We start from the raw sequence: 16,259 nt of genomic DNA, 5'->3' as shown, positions 1-16,259 counted from the left end.
GCAAGAAGGCAATGGGATGACTTATATAAAGCACTGAAGGAAAGAATTGCCAGGCAAGAATCATATATCCAGCAAAACTGTCTCTCAAATATGAAGGCAAAATTAGGACATTTCCAGATAAACAGAAGTTAAGGGAATTCATAAAAACTAAACCAAAACTGTAAGAAATACTAAAGAGAGTTCTCTGGTTAGAGAATCAATACTATCAGATATCAACCCAAAAGTAGAATACAGAGCAGAACAACCAGATATCAACCCACATAGGGAAATCACAAAAATTAATTGATTAAAAAAAAAAAAGCGCTCAAAACAGAAACAGCGATGTCATTATGTAAAACATGAGAACATTAAAACAAGAAAGAGGGACTAAAAAACGTAGTCATAAATCTTATGAAGAGGAGGTCAAGGCGATATAAAGAAATAAAAGTTTGGTTTCAACTTAGAAAAATAGGGGTAGATATTATGGTAACCACAAAGGAGACCAACAATCCTACACATGAAAATAAAATAAAATACAAGAAAAACATAAAGACTCAGCAAAAACACAGTCAACAACAAATAAGAGGAAAACACTGTATATAAACTACTCAGCACAAAAAATTAGGTGGAAAAAAGAAACTGTCAACAACACACAAAAAAGGCATCAAAATGACAGCTCTAAACTCATACCTATCCGTAATTATGCTGAATGTAAATGGACTAAATGCACCAATAGAGAGTGGCAGAATGAATTTAAAAAAAGGCAATTTGTCTATATGCTGCCTACGAGAGACACACCTTGAAGACACAAACTAAAACTCAAAGGATGGCAAAATATATATCAAACAATCAAAAAAGAGCAGGAGTGGAAATATTAATTTCTTACAAAATAGACTTTAAACTTAAATCCATCACAAAGGATAAGGAAGGACACTATATAGTGATTAAAGGAACGGTATACCAAGAGAATATAAGCGTATTAAATATTTATGTACCCAATGACAGGTCTTCAAGATACATAAAGCAAACTCTTAACATTGAAAAGTGAGGTAGACAGCTCCACAACAGTAGTAGACCTCAACACACCGCTTTTGGTGAAGGACAGAACGTCCAGAAAGAAGCTCAGTAAAGACACGGAAGGTCTAAATGCCCCAGTCAGCCAACTGACCTCATAGACATATACAGAACACTGCACCCAACAGCAGCAAAGTATACTTTCTTTTCTAGTGCACATGGAACATTCTGTAGGATAGACCACGTATTAGGTCATAAAGCAAGCCTTTACAGAATCCAGGACATCGAAATATTACAAAGCATCTTCTCTGACTATAAGGCCATAAAAGTAGAAATCAATAACAGAAAAAGCAGGCAAAAGAAACCAAACATTTGGAAACTGAACAATATCCTGCTCAAAAACAACTGGGTTATTGAAGACTTTAAGGATGGAATAAAAAAAATTCATAGAATCCAATGAGAATGAAAACACATCTATGAGAACCTTTGAGACACAGCGAAAGCAGTGCTCAGAAGTCAATTTATATCAATAAATGGACACATACAAAAAGAAGGGCCAAAATCAAAGAATTATCCCTACAATTTAAATAGAGAGCAACAAAAGAAACCCTCAGGGACCAGAAGAAAGCAAATAAAAATTAGAGTAGAGTTAAATAAAAAAAAAACAGGAAAACAACTGAAAGTTAACAAGACCAAAATTGGTTCTTTGAAAAAATTAACAAAATTGATAAACCATCGGCCAAACTGACAAAGGAAAAACAAGAGAGGAAGCAAATAACCCAAATCAGAAATGAGATGGATGATACCACAACAGACCCAACTGAAATTAAAAGAATCATATCAGATTACTATGAAGAATTATACTGTAACAAATTTGAAAACCTAGAAGAAATGGATGAATTTCTAGAAACACATTACCTACCTAAACTAACACAAACAGAGGTAGAACAACTAAATAAACCCATAACAAAAGAAGAGATTGAAAAGGTAATAAAAAAACTCCCAACAAACAAAAGCCCGGGTCCTGACGGCTTTACTGGAGAGTTCTACCAAACTTTCAGAGAAGAGTTAACACCACTACTACTAAAGGTATTTCAGAGCATAGAAAAGGATGGAATACTCCCAAACTCATTGTATGAAGCCCACATATCCCTGATACCAAAACCAGGTAAAGACACCACAAACAAAGAAAATTACAGACCTACATCCCTCATGAACTTAGATGCAAAAATCCTCAACAAAATTCTAGCCAATTTAACAACATATCAAAAAAATAATTCACCATGACGAAGTGGGATTCATACCAGGTATGCAGGGTTGGTCCAACATTAGAAAAACAATCATATAAATAAAACAAAAGATAAGAACCACATGATCTTATCAATTGATGCAGAAAAGGCATTTGACAAAGTTCAGCACCAATTCATGGCAAAAACTCTCAGCAAAATAGGAATAGAAGGAAAATTCCTCAACATAATAAAGGGCATTTATACAAGGCCAACAGCCAACATCATCCTAAATGGAGAGAGTCTGAAAGCATTCCCTCTGAGAATAGAAACCAAAAAAGAATGCCCTTTATCACCATTCTTATTCAACATTGTGCTGGAGGTCCTAACCAGAGCAAATAGGCTAGATAAAGAAAGAAAGGGCATCCAGATTGGTAAGGAAGAAGTAAAACTATCTCTATTTGCAGATGACATGATCTCATACATAGAAAACCCTAAAGAATCCTCAAGAAAACTACTGAAACTAATAGAAGAGTTCAGCAGAGTATCAGGATACAAGATGAACATACAAAAATTAGTTAGATTCCTCTACACCAACACAGAGAATGTTGAAGAGGAAATCACCAATATCAATACTATTTACAGTAGCCCACAAGAAGATAAAATACTTAGGAATAAGTCTAACCAGAGATGTAAAAGACCAAAACAAAGAAAACTGCAAGACACTACTGCAAGAAACCTCAAGAACAAAAAGACAAATAAAAAATGAGCGAAGGATATGAACAGGCACTTCACCAAGGCTCCTCTTTAGCCCCAGGCTCCAAGGTCCTGGTGCTCCAGCCAGCCAGCCTGGACCTGCCTGTCCACTTAGCTGTGTTCACTTTGTCCCCACTTCATCTTTTCCCGTGACAGCAGCGCAGGCACCATGGTCGTCTGGACCAGAGCTGTGGCAGGCACTTGGATGTGACGGCTGAACGTGGTGGCGAAAGTGCAGCCCAGCGTCATTGCTGAGGCGTTATGTGACCCTGCATGATGCATACAGCAGCAAATATGAGGGGCTGTCAGTGGGCCAGCCCCTCACATGCCCTGTCTTAGCCATCCTCCCCAGTTAGGCTTGAAGAAGCTGATGTTTAATGTAGTTAAATAGCCATCCCCCAGTCACAGAGAGGAAGGAGCAAAGCCAGAGTTTGAAACTGGCGTTGTGGCTCCAGGTGCCTAACCCAATGCAGGCTGTTTCCCCAGTAAAGATGAGAAATAAACACCAGGATCTAGGAAAAGAGAACTTCCCTTGGCCACACAGCAGGGCACTGGGGGCCAGAGATGGAGCTCAGCGGGCCATGCTGCCCTACACAGTACTGCAGTGGGTTCAGGAATCCTATTACTGTTAGTAATCACAGCTCCTGTTACAGCTCCCGTTTTAGTCATCCATTCAGCAAGTATTTTTTGGATGCCTACAGTCCGCCTGAATCTGTTCTAGGTAGTGGGGATGCAGCAGTAAACAAAAAAGTTTTGCCCTCATCAAGTTTGTTCTAAACAGTTAAATAAATAAAGCACATACTATGTCAGGAATCCTCGGGTGGTGCAGGCAGCTAACGTGCTCACTGCTAACCAGGAGGTTGGAGGTTTGAGTCTACCCAGAGGCACCTCAGAAGAAAGGCCTGGCAGTCTGTTTCCAAAAAAGAGGCCATTGAAAACCTATGCGCCTATGGAGCACAGTTCTACTCTAACACACAGGGTGACTATGAGTCGGAGTCAGCACGACAGCAGCCGGTACTGACACAGAATGCCTGATGGCGATAAGTGCTGATGGCGAAAACTAAATAGGGAAGGGAGGGGCTGGGGGTGCTTGTGGGTGGAGGGGGTGTGGCTTAAATCAAGTAGTCGGGAAGGTTTGTCAAGAACAGGACAGTTAAGATCAAGGCAAAGGAGGGAGTCGTGCCAGGAGCTTAGGAAAGAGCCAAGCTGAGCAAAGGCCCTGGGGCGTGCTGCCAGATTGTTATACACCCACTGTGTGCCAGATTCTCCGGTGCATCTGATTCTGATTTGACCCTGAACTTCACAGTGACTGAAGGCACAAGGAAAGCTGAAACAGGTATCATAGTCCTTGAGGATGCCTGTTGTTTAGAGGCATCGAAGCTTTTCCTAGGGTTTGTCTCTAAAACGCCTGTCCTACGGGGATTCCTCAAGGAGAGGATAAGTAGAGTCAGTGATGGCCTCAACTCACGACAGACTCCACGTGCAGACCAGTCCTGACGCATCTGTGAAGGGCCAAGCAGAACATCCTGGGCTTGCACAGGTGGCTGGAGTCTGCCAGGGCTGCCTTCTTCCCCCAGCACGCTGCCTTCATACCATATCTCTCATCAGGGCTTCTAGGAGAACGGGACAGCATACGGTGTGGGTGGCGTCCTCTGGCAGGAGTTGGTGTGGGGTGTTCTGTGGGGCCAGGTAGTAGTAGGCCAGACAAGCAGGGGAGAGCCGAGAAGCATGGCTAACCGGAGTGGATTGGTGTCCACCCCTCTCTGCGGGAGGGGCTGGGGGCTAAGCCACTTTTTCTCCTCGGGACAGTGCTGTGTCGACCTCAGGCCTTGAGCAAATTATCATGTCACCAAGTGTCTCCAAAGCATCTACACCACAAACCTGACCAAGGTGCCTGGGGCCTGGAAGCAGCACAGGGGAGCGTCTGGGTAGAGTCTAGCTGGAGCAACATGGCTTCCTTAGGGGCCTGCCAGCCCCCTGATGCCCTGTGGCCTCCTCCCTGTCAGCGGCTCTTCTGTCCGTTCTTGTGTGCTCACCTCACAGGGGAAGTCGTCTCTGGCCACACCACAGCGGCTTCCGTCCCATTCCCTGGCTCTTCAGCTGAGCAACGCCCTCCTGGAGGGCAAGGCAATGTCTGTAGTCTCCTCTCCTGGAACGTCTGAGGTGGTCAGTGAGCATCTCTGAGTTAGTGAGCACAGGAGCAAAGGACTCTGCGTGCGTGTGTGTGTGCGTGCGTGCGCGTGCTTGGTACATAGAGCTATCCCCTTGCCAGTACTAACAAACCTGAGCCTTGTGATTGGAGCACGCACTGTCGTCTGTGCCCTCATCCAACCAGGGATACCTGAGAGCTCGTAGCTGCTCCCTTCCTGGGGTCTCAGTCCCTTCCTCTCGTTGGTTCAGTGACCCTTCATGACTGCATGCTTTCTTTCCCAGCCCACAGTGCCCTGCATCCTAATCCTCACTTTTCTGGCCTCTTGACTCGGTTCTGACTCCCTTGGGTGCGATGGAGTCCTGGTGTTCCCAGCCACCTCTTTGCGGCAGAAGCGTCTCCTTGCCTTTGGTTTCGGCACCCAGCTGCTTGGAGCTCCTTTCCTGCAGAGGGTGGCCTTGGTCCTGGTCCTGCTCCTCTGCTGCAGGGTTCATGCAGCCACCAGCACCACCACCCTTCGTCCTCAACACGCGCACGTTTGGTCTAAGCGATGGCAAAATTTCCCTTTAGGCCTTCTTTACATTTTGCAAGGGGCGGAGGTGATTCAGTGGTAGAACTCTCGCCTTCCGTGTGGGAGACCCAAGTTGGATTCCTGGCCGGTGCATCTCATGTGCAGCCACCACCCGTCTGTCAGGCGAGGCTTGTGTTTTGCTGTGATGCTGAACAGGTTTCACTGGAGCTTCCACACTAAGACGGACTAGGAAGAAAGGCCTGATATGCTCCTTCTACAAGTCAGCCAGTGGAAACCCTGTGGATCACAACAGTACTATCCCGTCCACGTGTTGGGGTCGACTCAATGGCAGCTAGCAACATACTTTGGAAAACATAAGCCCAAAAGTCGCCCATTCCTTTCCCGTTCAGCACTTGAGTGTTGAACTTGGGCTCCCCCAGAACTCACAGCCCTGTCTGGGCTCCTGTGGCATGTGTGCTTGCTTGCAGATGGTGTCACACTTAGAATGGCTTCCCACACTTGCCTGCTGCACTGTGGGCTCTTGCCAGCAGGACCAGCTCCCATCCCCACCGCCGGCTCTTGTCCAGCGCGTGATGGAGGGTGTATGAGCACAGGCAGTTATGTCTGGATCCGAGCCCTGCTTCCGCCCGTGGGGGACTCAGTTTCTCTGCCCCGTAAAGCAGGAGTGATGTCTGCCTCATAGGGATGGCGAGTACTGAGAGGGAAAATGGTGTCAGTTGCTGGGCCTGTGCCTGGCCCACGGGAGCTGCCAGGGACGAGTGTTACCGGGCATCAGTGGTCTTGTGTGTGGTCGCTCTGACCTGAATGTTGAAACCCCTCCCTCACCAGGCTCTGACCCCTGTCTGCCTTAATCCTGGAAAGTGGCTTTGTTTCCCAGGTGTCGTACGCCCGCCCAAGCTCTGAGGTCATCAAAGACGCCAACCTGTACATCAGCGGGCTCCCGAGGACCATGACCCAGAAGGACGTGGAGGACATGTTCTCGCGGTTCGGACGCATCATCAACTCCCGTGTGCTTGTGGACCAGACCACAGGTACGGCCGGCAGCCGCGGTGCACCAGGGGCATCGTCTTCCAGGTCGGGGCCAGCTGTTCTGGGGAACACAGACTACTGTTTGATTGGCGGGTGTCATTAGTGATTTCACAAGTGAGGAGAATGGACATGAGAAGACATCAGCTTTTGTTTTACGAGGCTGGGGAGGTAAAAGAGGGTGAACAAAGCCCCTGGACTCAGTCAGCTCATTATGGTGGAAATACCAAGAAATTCTGACACCTTCCCTCAGGCACCCATGTCCAGGCCTTGCTGTTGTGGGGTGGGGGTGAAAAGACTGCTGTCTGTGTTTTGCACTGCTGCTTTTATTTCAGGCAGACGGTTTACGATTTATAGTATAAAACCGTCTGTTCCTGTGACCCAGAATCCTGGCTGTCATTCCCTGAAGCTACAGGGTTGACTGTTCTGATGAGCACCTCCCACCCCACCGCGCACAGCACTTCCAAAGTCCACAGAGCTCAAAGACAGCGAGCCCCTCACTGCCGCTCCATAGTCATGTCAGTACTGGACATAACACCTTGCCTCTGCTCTTTGCCTGAAGTGGCCACGGACAAGTGCACAAAGCTGCCAGGCACAGGTGTGCTAAGCAGCCAGGCACAGGTGTGCTAAGGCCCACACACCCTGGTGGAAGCAACCCTGGCTGCCCTGCCCGTCTCCCCTCCCTCCCCCCATTTGTGGAACAGGGCACGTAGGCTGTCCCTGTCTTCAGGCTCCTAAATTCTGTTCCCAGCAAGAATGGGGACTTGCTGCTAAACCAGAAAGGAAGAGTTTTTGCCCACAGAGCTCAGTGAAGTTGGTGGAATTGTCTGCAGTTGATTTTTATGTTCTTCCAACACAGTGCATTCATCGCCTCCTCAGCATGGCCAGCCCTGGGCTGCAGATTAGAGCACACGCTGCACAGCGGGGCCCCAGGAAGGGGTAGCTCTGAGGAGAGAGTCTCCCAAGGCTTCCTTCTAGACAGACTGCCGTCCTGACCTGTGGCGACGAGGTTTGGAGGCACGGGCATTTTGCCGTGTTCTCCCCTTTCCTCCCACCCACACTGTGGAAGCTCAGCTGGCCGTGTGCTGGGGCTCTGCCTTGGGAGGGATAGGCAGCTTGTGGCCCCAAGGAACCATTGTAGTTGACAGGGAGAGGGGTGTATGACCACCCGTGTCCTGCCCCACCGTTGTTTCTGGCTTTTGGAGCCTGATCCACAGGCTCAGGTCACTGACATTTTCTGGGGGCCCTGGGTCCCGCCCGTGGCCTGGCACAGGCACCTACTCCGACCCTCAGCCCCTTTGCTCTGGGGCAGGTGGGAAGGATGGGGTTTCTTTGGTGTATCGACCCCCCTGGTCTGCACTGGAAGTTTCCTGTGGTCCCTAAAGTCGCCCACACTGACATTCAGGGGCCAGTCGGTTGGCCAGAACCTGTGTCCATTCCCCACCCCACATGGGGCCTTCCAAGTGGGCTGCTCTGGACGTGCTCAGTGGCTTTCCTGGCTCCTGTCATCCCCCATGGCCCTCCTTGTTCAGATTACATTCCGACTGCTTTGCCTCTGCTGCAGGGTCTTCTAGCCATGGCCAGGCACTGGTGGAGCCCACCTCTAAGAATGCCCCAGCCACCTTGCTTTCCCCAGGGGTCTCAGGCACACTTGCCTACCATCCTGAGGGAGGTCACTCCTGTGACCTCTCATCGTTTGGTAGGGATTTGGCCTCCTTTCTGGAAGCTCTGCAAGGCCCATGTCTCTCAGAGTGCTGGGAGCCCCTCAGAATTGCCCCCAGTGTCATCTGGGAACCTCAGAGGGGTGCACAGGACCTTCACTGTCCATCCAGCCTCCCACCAGCCTCTGCCGATTTGGCAAGGGAAATGGTGACCCCACCCTGAGTCGTGGGTACCCACTCTCAGAGGAGAGGAGGGAGAGCTGAGGGTGCCCTCGGGGGCTCCTGAGGCCCAAAGAGGGTCAAGGGCAAAACATTTCCCTTAGAAACACAGCTGGGTTGCATCTCAAGTTTGCTTTTTAGTGATAAAGAAATGGTACATTCTCCTAAGAAATCTTAACATCCTGAACTGACAGAGCTTAATTTCCAAAAAAAGTTTCTTTCCTGCCTTATCCATTTTATCTATAGATTTTGTATTTTGCTCATTTATTAGTCTCTGCTTTTAATTCTAGAAAACACTAGAAAAAAACATGGAGTCGTATTAAAAAATAATGACTTCACATAATCTTGTGCATTTATTTCCCCCTGAGTTAAATAACATTCTTTCCTTCTTGGGCTTTATTCGTTTTGCTTGGCCAATTTTCATTTGAAAACCATTCTGCAGAAACAGAGCAAGCCCAGGAAACCCCACTTGCACACACACATACACTCTCTCCCTCTCTCTGCTTGATTTCAAGGCCATTAGCATGACCTTCATTCACGTGAACACGCCTCCCTAAAGGAGGCTTTTCTGGAAGGGCCAGCCAGCGCTTCTGGTAGTTCTTGCCTCAAGTTAGATTTCATTTCGATTTCCATGTGAGCTGTCCTTCCTGCCATTTAGGAATAAATAAAACAGTGCCGAATGTCTGTTTTCCGGTGTTCCTTCTGAACTGAAATTAAAAGTGGGCTCAGGCTCTAGAATTTTCCCAGCAGAAATGTATATTGCTAGGTCTTGTTGTTGTTAGGTGCCGTTGAGTCGGTTCTGACTCATAGCAGCCCTAGGTATGACAGGACAAAACACTGCCTGGTCTAAATTGCTAGGCCTAATCTCTCTGATTCAGTGAGTGTTGGGCTGGGTCGTGTGATTTTTTTTTTTCTTTTTTAATTTAAACAGTCATAATCCCCATGCTGCTAGGAGCCACCACACAGCATTCCTGGGCATGGTGCTGTGGGGAGCCCCTGGTAGGAGTTCCCCAAATGGAGACTTGGGGTTGCTTTAGGACTCAGTGTGGGGTGTCTATGGTAGGTAACACGGAAGAGGCCTTGCTTGTAAAGAAGGAATCCCAGGACTGTAGGTCCCTGACTGTCATCTGTGTGTCCGCATGGGACCTGCTGTGTCACAGTCCAAGTCAGGCCTGAGCGTGGGGTTCTAGGCCCAAAAGGGGCCAGCTGTGCCTTGCAGTGACACCCGTTACCTTGCACCCAGCTAATGGTGTGCCCGAGTCTCCTTGCCCCTCCACAGCCTTGGGGCCAGCCAGGGAGTCCCACATCACACGCCCTTCTTGGGGGGACACACATTACTCAGCTGATGACCCAAGGCACTGGGATGTCCCACTTAGATCACAGTCACTGGCAGTGTGCTCAGAGGTCTCTGTCCTGGAGATAACAACCATTTCTGACAACCTTTGACTGTCTTAAGAAAGAGGCTGTTTACCTGGACTCCCTCCTCACAAATCCCATCCAGTGACTTCACTCTCAGGTCTGGCTGGCCCCCACCTGTCACCTCGCCCACTGAAGGGCACCAGGACCTCCACATTTGGCCCTCATTCCTCCTCCCCTGGAAGGAGTTGGTCTTCTTCCACTGCTCACCATTTTCACCTGGGCCTAGAATGTGGCAGGCGGATGCGGGAGGATGACCAGACTTCCTGCCACTCAGTTTGCTCAGCCACCTTGTCCCAGCCCACACCCATGCTCTGCGAGGGGCTGTGTTGCCCCTTCCAGGGGATGTGCTTGCCTTCAGGTGGCTCAGTCTAGATGGCAAGAGAAGGTACCCTCCTGAGGAGCTGGAGGTAGGACGGGGCCAGGTACGAAGTGGGCCTGAAGCAGGAGAGCCTGTGGTGGGTTTCAGCCCATGTGTCTGGACAAATTCCTGGGAGAGGGTTAGTGGCCTCATTTGATTATGAGGGTGATTTGGGGTCCACAGAATGTCCCAGAGCCCTGCAGCAGAATGTTCCAGAGGTGAGTTTGGTCACGACAGCAGCTGGAAAGAGCTGGGGATGGTGTTGGTGAAGAAGACGCAAGGGCCCAGCTGGGCAGGAAGGCCGTGGGGGAGCCTGGGACAGACTGGGCTAAGCAACAACGCCTGTGCCACTCCTGCCCCAGTGGCCTCAGAAGGCAGGGCTGTTCCTCAGGCATGCTAGCCAGAAGGAAGGGGAGGCCCGGAGCCCTGGCCCCCAACCTTGTTCACCCACCCTCCCCTTAGTTCATCTGTGACCCGCATCTCGTGGTGGGCATGGTGTGTGTGATCTTGTCTAATGTTCCTTTTTTTTTTAAAAAAAGCATCTCATTTCATTTGGGCTATCTATTACCAAAAGGATCCCTGGTGGTGCAGTGATTAAAGTGTCTCGATTGCTAACTGAAAGGTTGACAGTTCAAACCCACCAGCAGCTCTTCGGGAGAAAGGTGTGACAGTCTCCTTCCATTAAGATTACAGCCTTGGAAACCCTTTGGGGCAGTTCTCCTGTGTCCTGTAGGGTCACTATGAGTCGAAATTGACTAAGCGGCAGCGGGTTTGGTTTTTGGGTTATTATTACCAAAAACTGTTAGCACTGAGACTGTAGCGTCATCACTTCAGCTCAGAAGAAGGTCTGAGACCTTAGTCTTTTATTTGTCCTTTTTTTTTTTTTTTATCTGTTCATTTGTTTTCATCTTTAGGTTTAATTTTTATTTATTTCATTAACCAGGAAGCACAGTAGACTGATTTGACTTTTGTTTTTCAGTTTGAAAATTTCTTTTTTTTCCCCCTAACTTTATTTTTATTGATTTGTTAAAAAGGTTTATCCAGAGGGGTTGCGTTTATCCGGTTTGACAAACGGTCGGAGGCAGAAGAGGCAATTACCAGTTTCAATGGTCATAAACCCCCAGGTTCCTCCGAGCCCATCACAGTGAAGTTTGCCGCCAATCCCAACCAGAACAAAAACGTGGCGCTGCTCTCCCAGCTGTACCACTCGCCCGCGAGACGGTTCGGAGGGCCCGTGCACCACCAGGCGCAGAGATTCAGGTGGGTCTGGAAGGCGGCACTGTGGGAGGCCTGCGCTGCGGCACCTACTCAGCGCCCACGTCCCCCTGGGCCCTCGTGCTCTCCCAGGCTGCAGGAGCCAGGCCCGTGGCTAACTCCAGCAAACGGAAAATGCTGGGGGTGCTAGGCCCAGCCTCTTGGAAAGGCACTCTTGAAGTCATTCCCCATCTCCGTGCTTTTGCCCCTACCCTAAACGTATCTGCATGGAAGTTGTGTGTTTCCATCAGAGCCCCATCTTTGATTGGAATCCAGAAGGTGGTGCAAGTCCCAGGTAGCTACCTCAGGAGTGAGCACGTAGAGCCCAAGCTCACAGCTTCTAGTCAAATGAGAACAGCCCAGAGTTTAAAAGATCCTCGTGCATCCTTGAGGGAAAAGAGTGGCCTTTGGTGTGGTTAGAAGAGAGTTTTCCAGAGTTTTTAAACCAGTTCTAGATGTTTGTCAGCAGCCTTAAGGTGAACCTTTCATAGATGTTCCTTGTGGAGTCGTTTTTATGTCTAAATATGACAAGTCTGCCGTTCTAAAAGCCTTTTCAAAGAGGTGAACTGCGTTTACATAATCCTTAGTCCTTGCATGTTGAAAATGGTACTGGTTGCCAGGATCGAGTAGAATAGAGACAGTTAGAGTCAGTAACTTGGACTCCAACCCATGGGTTTTACCATCTTACTAACCAGGCGAGATCACAGTTTGTGGAGCCGCTTTTCGTTTTTATTTTTGGTCAAAACATCCAAAAATGGCACAAGAGCTTAGTTCAGTGGCTTTTCAGATTCCCCATCTTAAGCAGCAAGGTCAAGCCATCCCTGTTCATCCCCACAAATGCTACCTTGAGTGGCACATTCACAGTTGAGTAATCCAGAGTGCTCTGCTCTGCTCTGCCTCCAAAACCGCCCTTTCTCTCTTGCCTTTTCTAGTTTAAAGACAGTGGCTGGAGGCGCGCCTGTGGAGAGAAGGGAGCTCAACCCAATTTGAAATGTCAGCTAATACTGTCAGAATCACTCGTAATAGGGTGGGCGGTGTGCACATAATGGTCTGTGGGTCACCTGATGGTTGGAACTGGGAAAGCAGGGGAGGTTGGAGGACAAGAAGGGGGCCTTTGGTCACAGTGACTGGGAACAAAAAGAGGAAGGCCAAGGAGCTGGAATTGCTGGTAAAACAGAAAGTGATGGCAATGACCGCAGGGAGCCTGGGAGAAAGAGCTAAAAGGAAGGGGCAAGTTAGGAAGGAGGAGAAGCCTTACCATCAGAGGGCAGACTGAGACAAAGGACTTGGGGAAGAAAGGCCCAGGAGAGCCGAGTTTGCAGCCAGTTCTTACACTCATGTCAGGAAAGGCCTGTCTTCTTTCTGTACCATCAGAGGAAAGAATTCGGGAGCGGGGGGTTGTCAAGATAAATCAGCTCCAGTTAGCAGGAGAAGAACCAACTAATAAGAATAACTTGAATAAAACATAGTAAAATATGACCTCAGATTATTTTCAGCGTCCCAGCTACATGACAACTTACAGAAAGATAGTAACGTATATCCTTACTTGGCCTCCTCCAGGGTGCTTGTGGCAAATGGGGGTGCTGAGGACCAAGGCCACATCCTACAAAAGTCAGAGCAAACAAGCCCCTTTTACACTTGGGAACCTCTTTCTAGTTCTCTTTGCCAACCAGCCCAGCCCATGGGTACCAGCCACATCTCAATGACACTGTGTGTCAGTGCTGCCCAGACAGCCACAGGGCCACTCAGGAGCCATCTGGTCTCCCAGCCAACTTGATCATCCTGGCGTGGGCTATTGAGAATTATTCTTGAGACTTTAAAACCATGGTTGACAATGTATCTAGAGTCTTTGGTGCCTGCATTGACACTGATCCTGGGGGCAGTGAGCAGCATCATGGGCCAGTCACGCTTGTCTCTCGTCTGCAGAGAGAGTGATGGGGCCTGAGGTGCGGTGTTTGGCCAGCGGTCCCACGGCTCCGGGTCCTGTTTTGTTTTGGAGCAGATGGTACTCTCCTCCAACAGGGGCGTGTGGCCACACTGCGAGGTCTCGTACTGAGTATTAAAGTGTGACCTTGGGAGGACACCATCACCTCAGCAACCCTTTTATCATCCGTCTACCTGAATCCTTCCTGCAATGTCTACACGTTTCTAGAAGGTGTATTTTTGGCGTAAGCCAAGCGTTGTCTTTAGAAAGCATCCCCGGTTTTGGTGAAGTTGGGTGTCCGACCCTGTCTCTGAGCTCTCGGCCCTCAGCTCCCTGGAGCTGTGGGAAGGACTTCCCCCAGCCCTCTACGGTGGTGCCCACGGGGGCCCTGTCACCAGCCACTGCTTAGCTGTGACCCTCAGAGAGGGAAGTCCGTGATCAGGGGAAGGTACAGAATTTGGAAAAAGAAACGGAAAAAATCTAGTCTCACCCCACTGCTCACCCTGAGACACAGAGTATGAGAGGAAAAAGTTGCCATCAAAGCACTGAGGGTGAGAAGCTCCTGGAGGGACGTGGAGGGTGTGTCCACCATTTAAACATGGGCACGTCCCTGTGAGGCCACTCAGAGGCCACTTTGGGAGCTTTGCTCTGAGATAGGGTTAGTTGGAGCTCCCCCATCTATGGGCATCAGGGTGTCCTCTTAGCGCTAATCATCCACAGAGCGGGGACCCACCCCTGCTTCTCTCCCAACTCCTTCCGGAGTTCCTCTCAGCTAAGAAAGACAAATTGGGAGTGACGTGGGTGTCCAAGACTTTGCGCCTTGACCAGTGGCCAAGCACTGCATTGTAGACGGGGAAGGGCCGAATGTCCGCATGTACCGGGCTGCCCTCCTGGCTCTCCCTTGTGGATGCAGCCGCCTTGCCTGAATGTGATCTGAAAGCTATGCTCTCTGTCCACCAGGTTCTCCCCGATGGGTGTAGATCACATGAGCGGGCTCTCTGGCGTCAACGTCCCAGGCAATGCATCTTCGGGCTGGTGCATCTTCATCTACAACCTCGGGCAGGACGCCGACGAGGGAATCCTCTGGCAGATGTTTGGCCCCTTTGGCGCCGTCACCAATGTGAAAGTGATCCGCGACTTCAACACCAACAAGTGCAAAGGGTTTGGCTTTGTGACCATGACAAACTATGAAGAAGCCGCGATGGCCATAGCCAGTCTGAACGGCTACCGCCTGGGGGACAAAATCTTACAGGTTTCCTTCAAAACCAACAAGTCCCACAAATAACTCGCTCATGCTTTTTTGTACGGAATAGATAATTAAGAGTGACCGAAGTTGAAACTTTTTTGTTAGTGTACAACTCACTTTGCGCCAATTTTCACAAGTGTTTGTCTTAGTCTAAATGAGAAGTGAAAAGGTTTTTTATACTCTGGGATGCAACCGACATGTTCAAATGTTTGAAATCCCACATGTTAGACCAATTTTAAGTTTCTTAAGTTATTTCCTTTAAAATATATATTAAACAGAAATCTAAGTAGACTGCATTAACTAACCAGTCCCTCTGGATGGTGGTAAAACTGAAGCATGCTTTAACTTATAAGACTGTCTAACATTTCGTTTCATTCGATGTCTCCACGAACTGGATAAAAAAAAAAGGAAACGTTATCTTTTAGTTTTAGTTTTTCAACTACAGATGTTAGACAGACACTGAGTGTGCGTTTTCTCAACCGCTTCCACATTTTAAGCGATTGATGCTTTGGTTGGCAGGAAATTGCTTCCCCGAGCAGGTTCCATTGCCACCTCCCACTCACTCAGCCCCGGGCTCTGCCAAGCGGCCTCGGAAGGGCCAGCGTGCCCGGCCGAGGGGCGCCTTCATGGGGAGGGGGCCACGGGCTGTCCAGAGAAGGGCACACACAGGTTTCGTAAGCCCGGGCGCCAATGGGGACGGACCAAAGAGTTTCAGGGAAACTCCAGTGTATTCCAGAGTCAGCTCTAAGCTCCAGGCACACCTGGAGACATGTCGCTGCTCCGACCTCCCAAATCTGCCCAAACATGCATGCACGGTGCCCCCACAGCGGACACGGTTGTTCACTTCCTCCAGTCTCTGAGACCATTCACCACAGCTTGAACGCGTACCATAGCGCTGTGTTTTTACCACACATAAACATTTGAGCATTGTATCTCTCGCATCCCTTGTGAGCGCTAGGCTTTCCTTCCTATTTTAGTCGGATTTTTGTTTTGAAATTTTGCTTTCGTATGAACACTCAGCAGAAAAGTACTTATTTCTTGCTGGTTAGCTATTAACAAAAGTCTTTGATTGTAGTCCTAAAGAAGAACCCGCAACGCTCTCTCCGTAACTGCCTTTACATTTTGGGTTGCTCTGTTAATTTTTCTTTTGCTTTTTTTGTGTTTTTTGTTTGTTTTTACTTTTGCATTTAAGACCATTAAATTTGATTTTGTTTTGCTCGAGTTTTGTTTTGTTTTTTTTATTTTACCTTTTCTTTCTTTTTTGGCTAGGGAAGGGACAGGCGGGCCAGCTTTCAGGGAGAATCTGTTTATAAGGTCTTCAGAAACAAACCCCGGCCTTGAGGAAAAGCACTCGCAAATCTGTGACATAGGGACTGTGCAGTCACAGGTCAGCGTGTTTTAAACCGGGCGTCGGTAGGAAGCGTCCGAGACGGGGCCTGTGGTGGAGGCAGGGCCCGGTCTCCGGGCAGTTCTTCAGGAAGGTGATCTGACTTTTA

The 16,259-nt window shown here is 48.8% G+C and overlaps 1 protein-coding gene across 1 annotated transcript in view; it reads left to right on the top strand.

Moving 5' to 3' along the window:
- ELAVL1 (ELAV like RNA binding protein 1) overlaps window positions 1-15,984 on the top strand; it is a 50,802-nt gene extending 34,818 nt beyond the window's left edge. Inside the window, exons 4-6 of the mRNA XM_049876705.1 lie at window positions 6,534-6,687; window positions 11,374-11,599; window positions 14,478-15,984. Of these exons, the coding sequence (XP_049732662.1) occupies window positions 6,534-6,687; window positions 11,374-11,599; window positions 14,478-14,802 (705 nt within the window). The 3' untranslated portion in view covers window positions 14,803-15,984. The remainder of the gene's footprint in view (window positions 1-6,533; window positions 6,688-11,373; window positions 11,600-14,477) is intronic.
- The last annotated feature ends 275 nt before the right edge of the window (window positions 15,985-16,259 follow it).

The sequence above is a fragment of the Elephas maximus genome, chromosome 3 (genome assembly GCF_024166365.1).
Source record: "Elephas maximus indicus isolate mEleMax1 chromosome 3, mEleMax1 primary haplotype, whole genome shotgun sequence".
In the NCBI taxonomy this organism is placed as follows: domain Eukaryota; kingdom Metazoa; phylum Chordata; class Mammalia; order Proboscidea; family Elephantidae; genus Elephas; species Elephas maximus.
The sequence above is the reverse complement of the archived record's forward strand: the minus strand, read 5'-3'. Positions and strand labels throughout refer to the sequence as shown.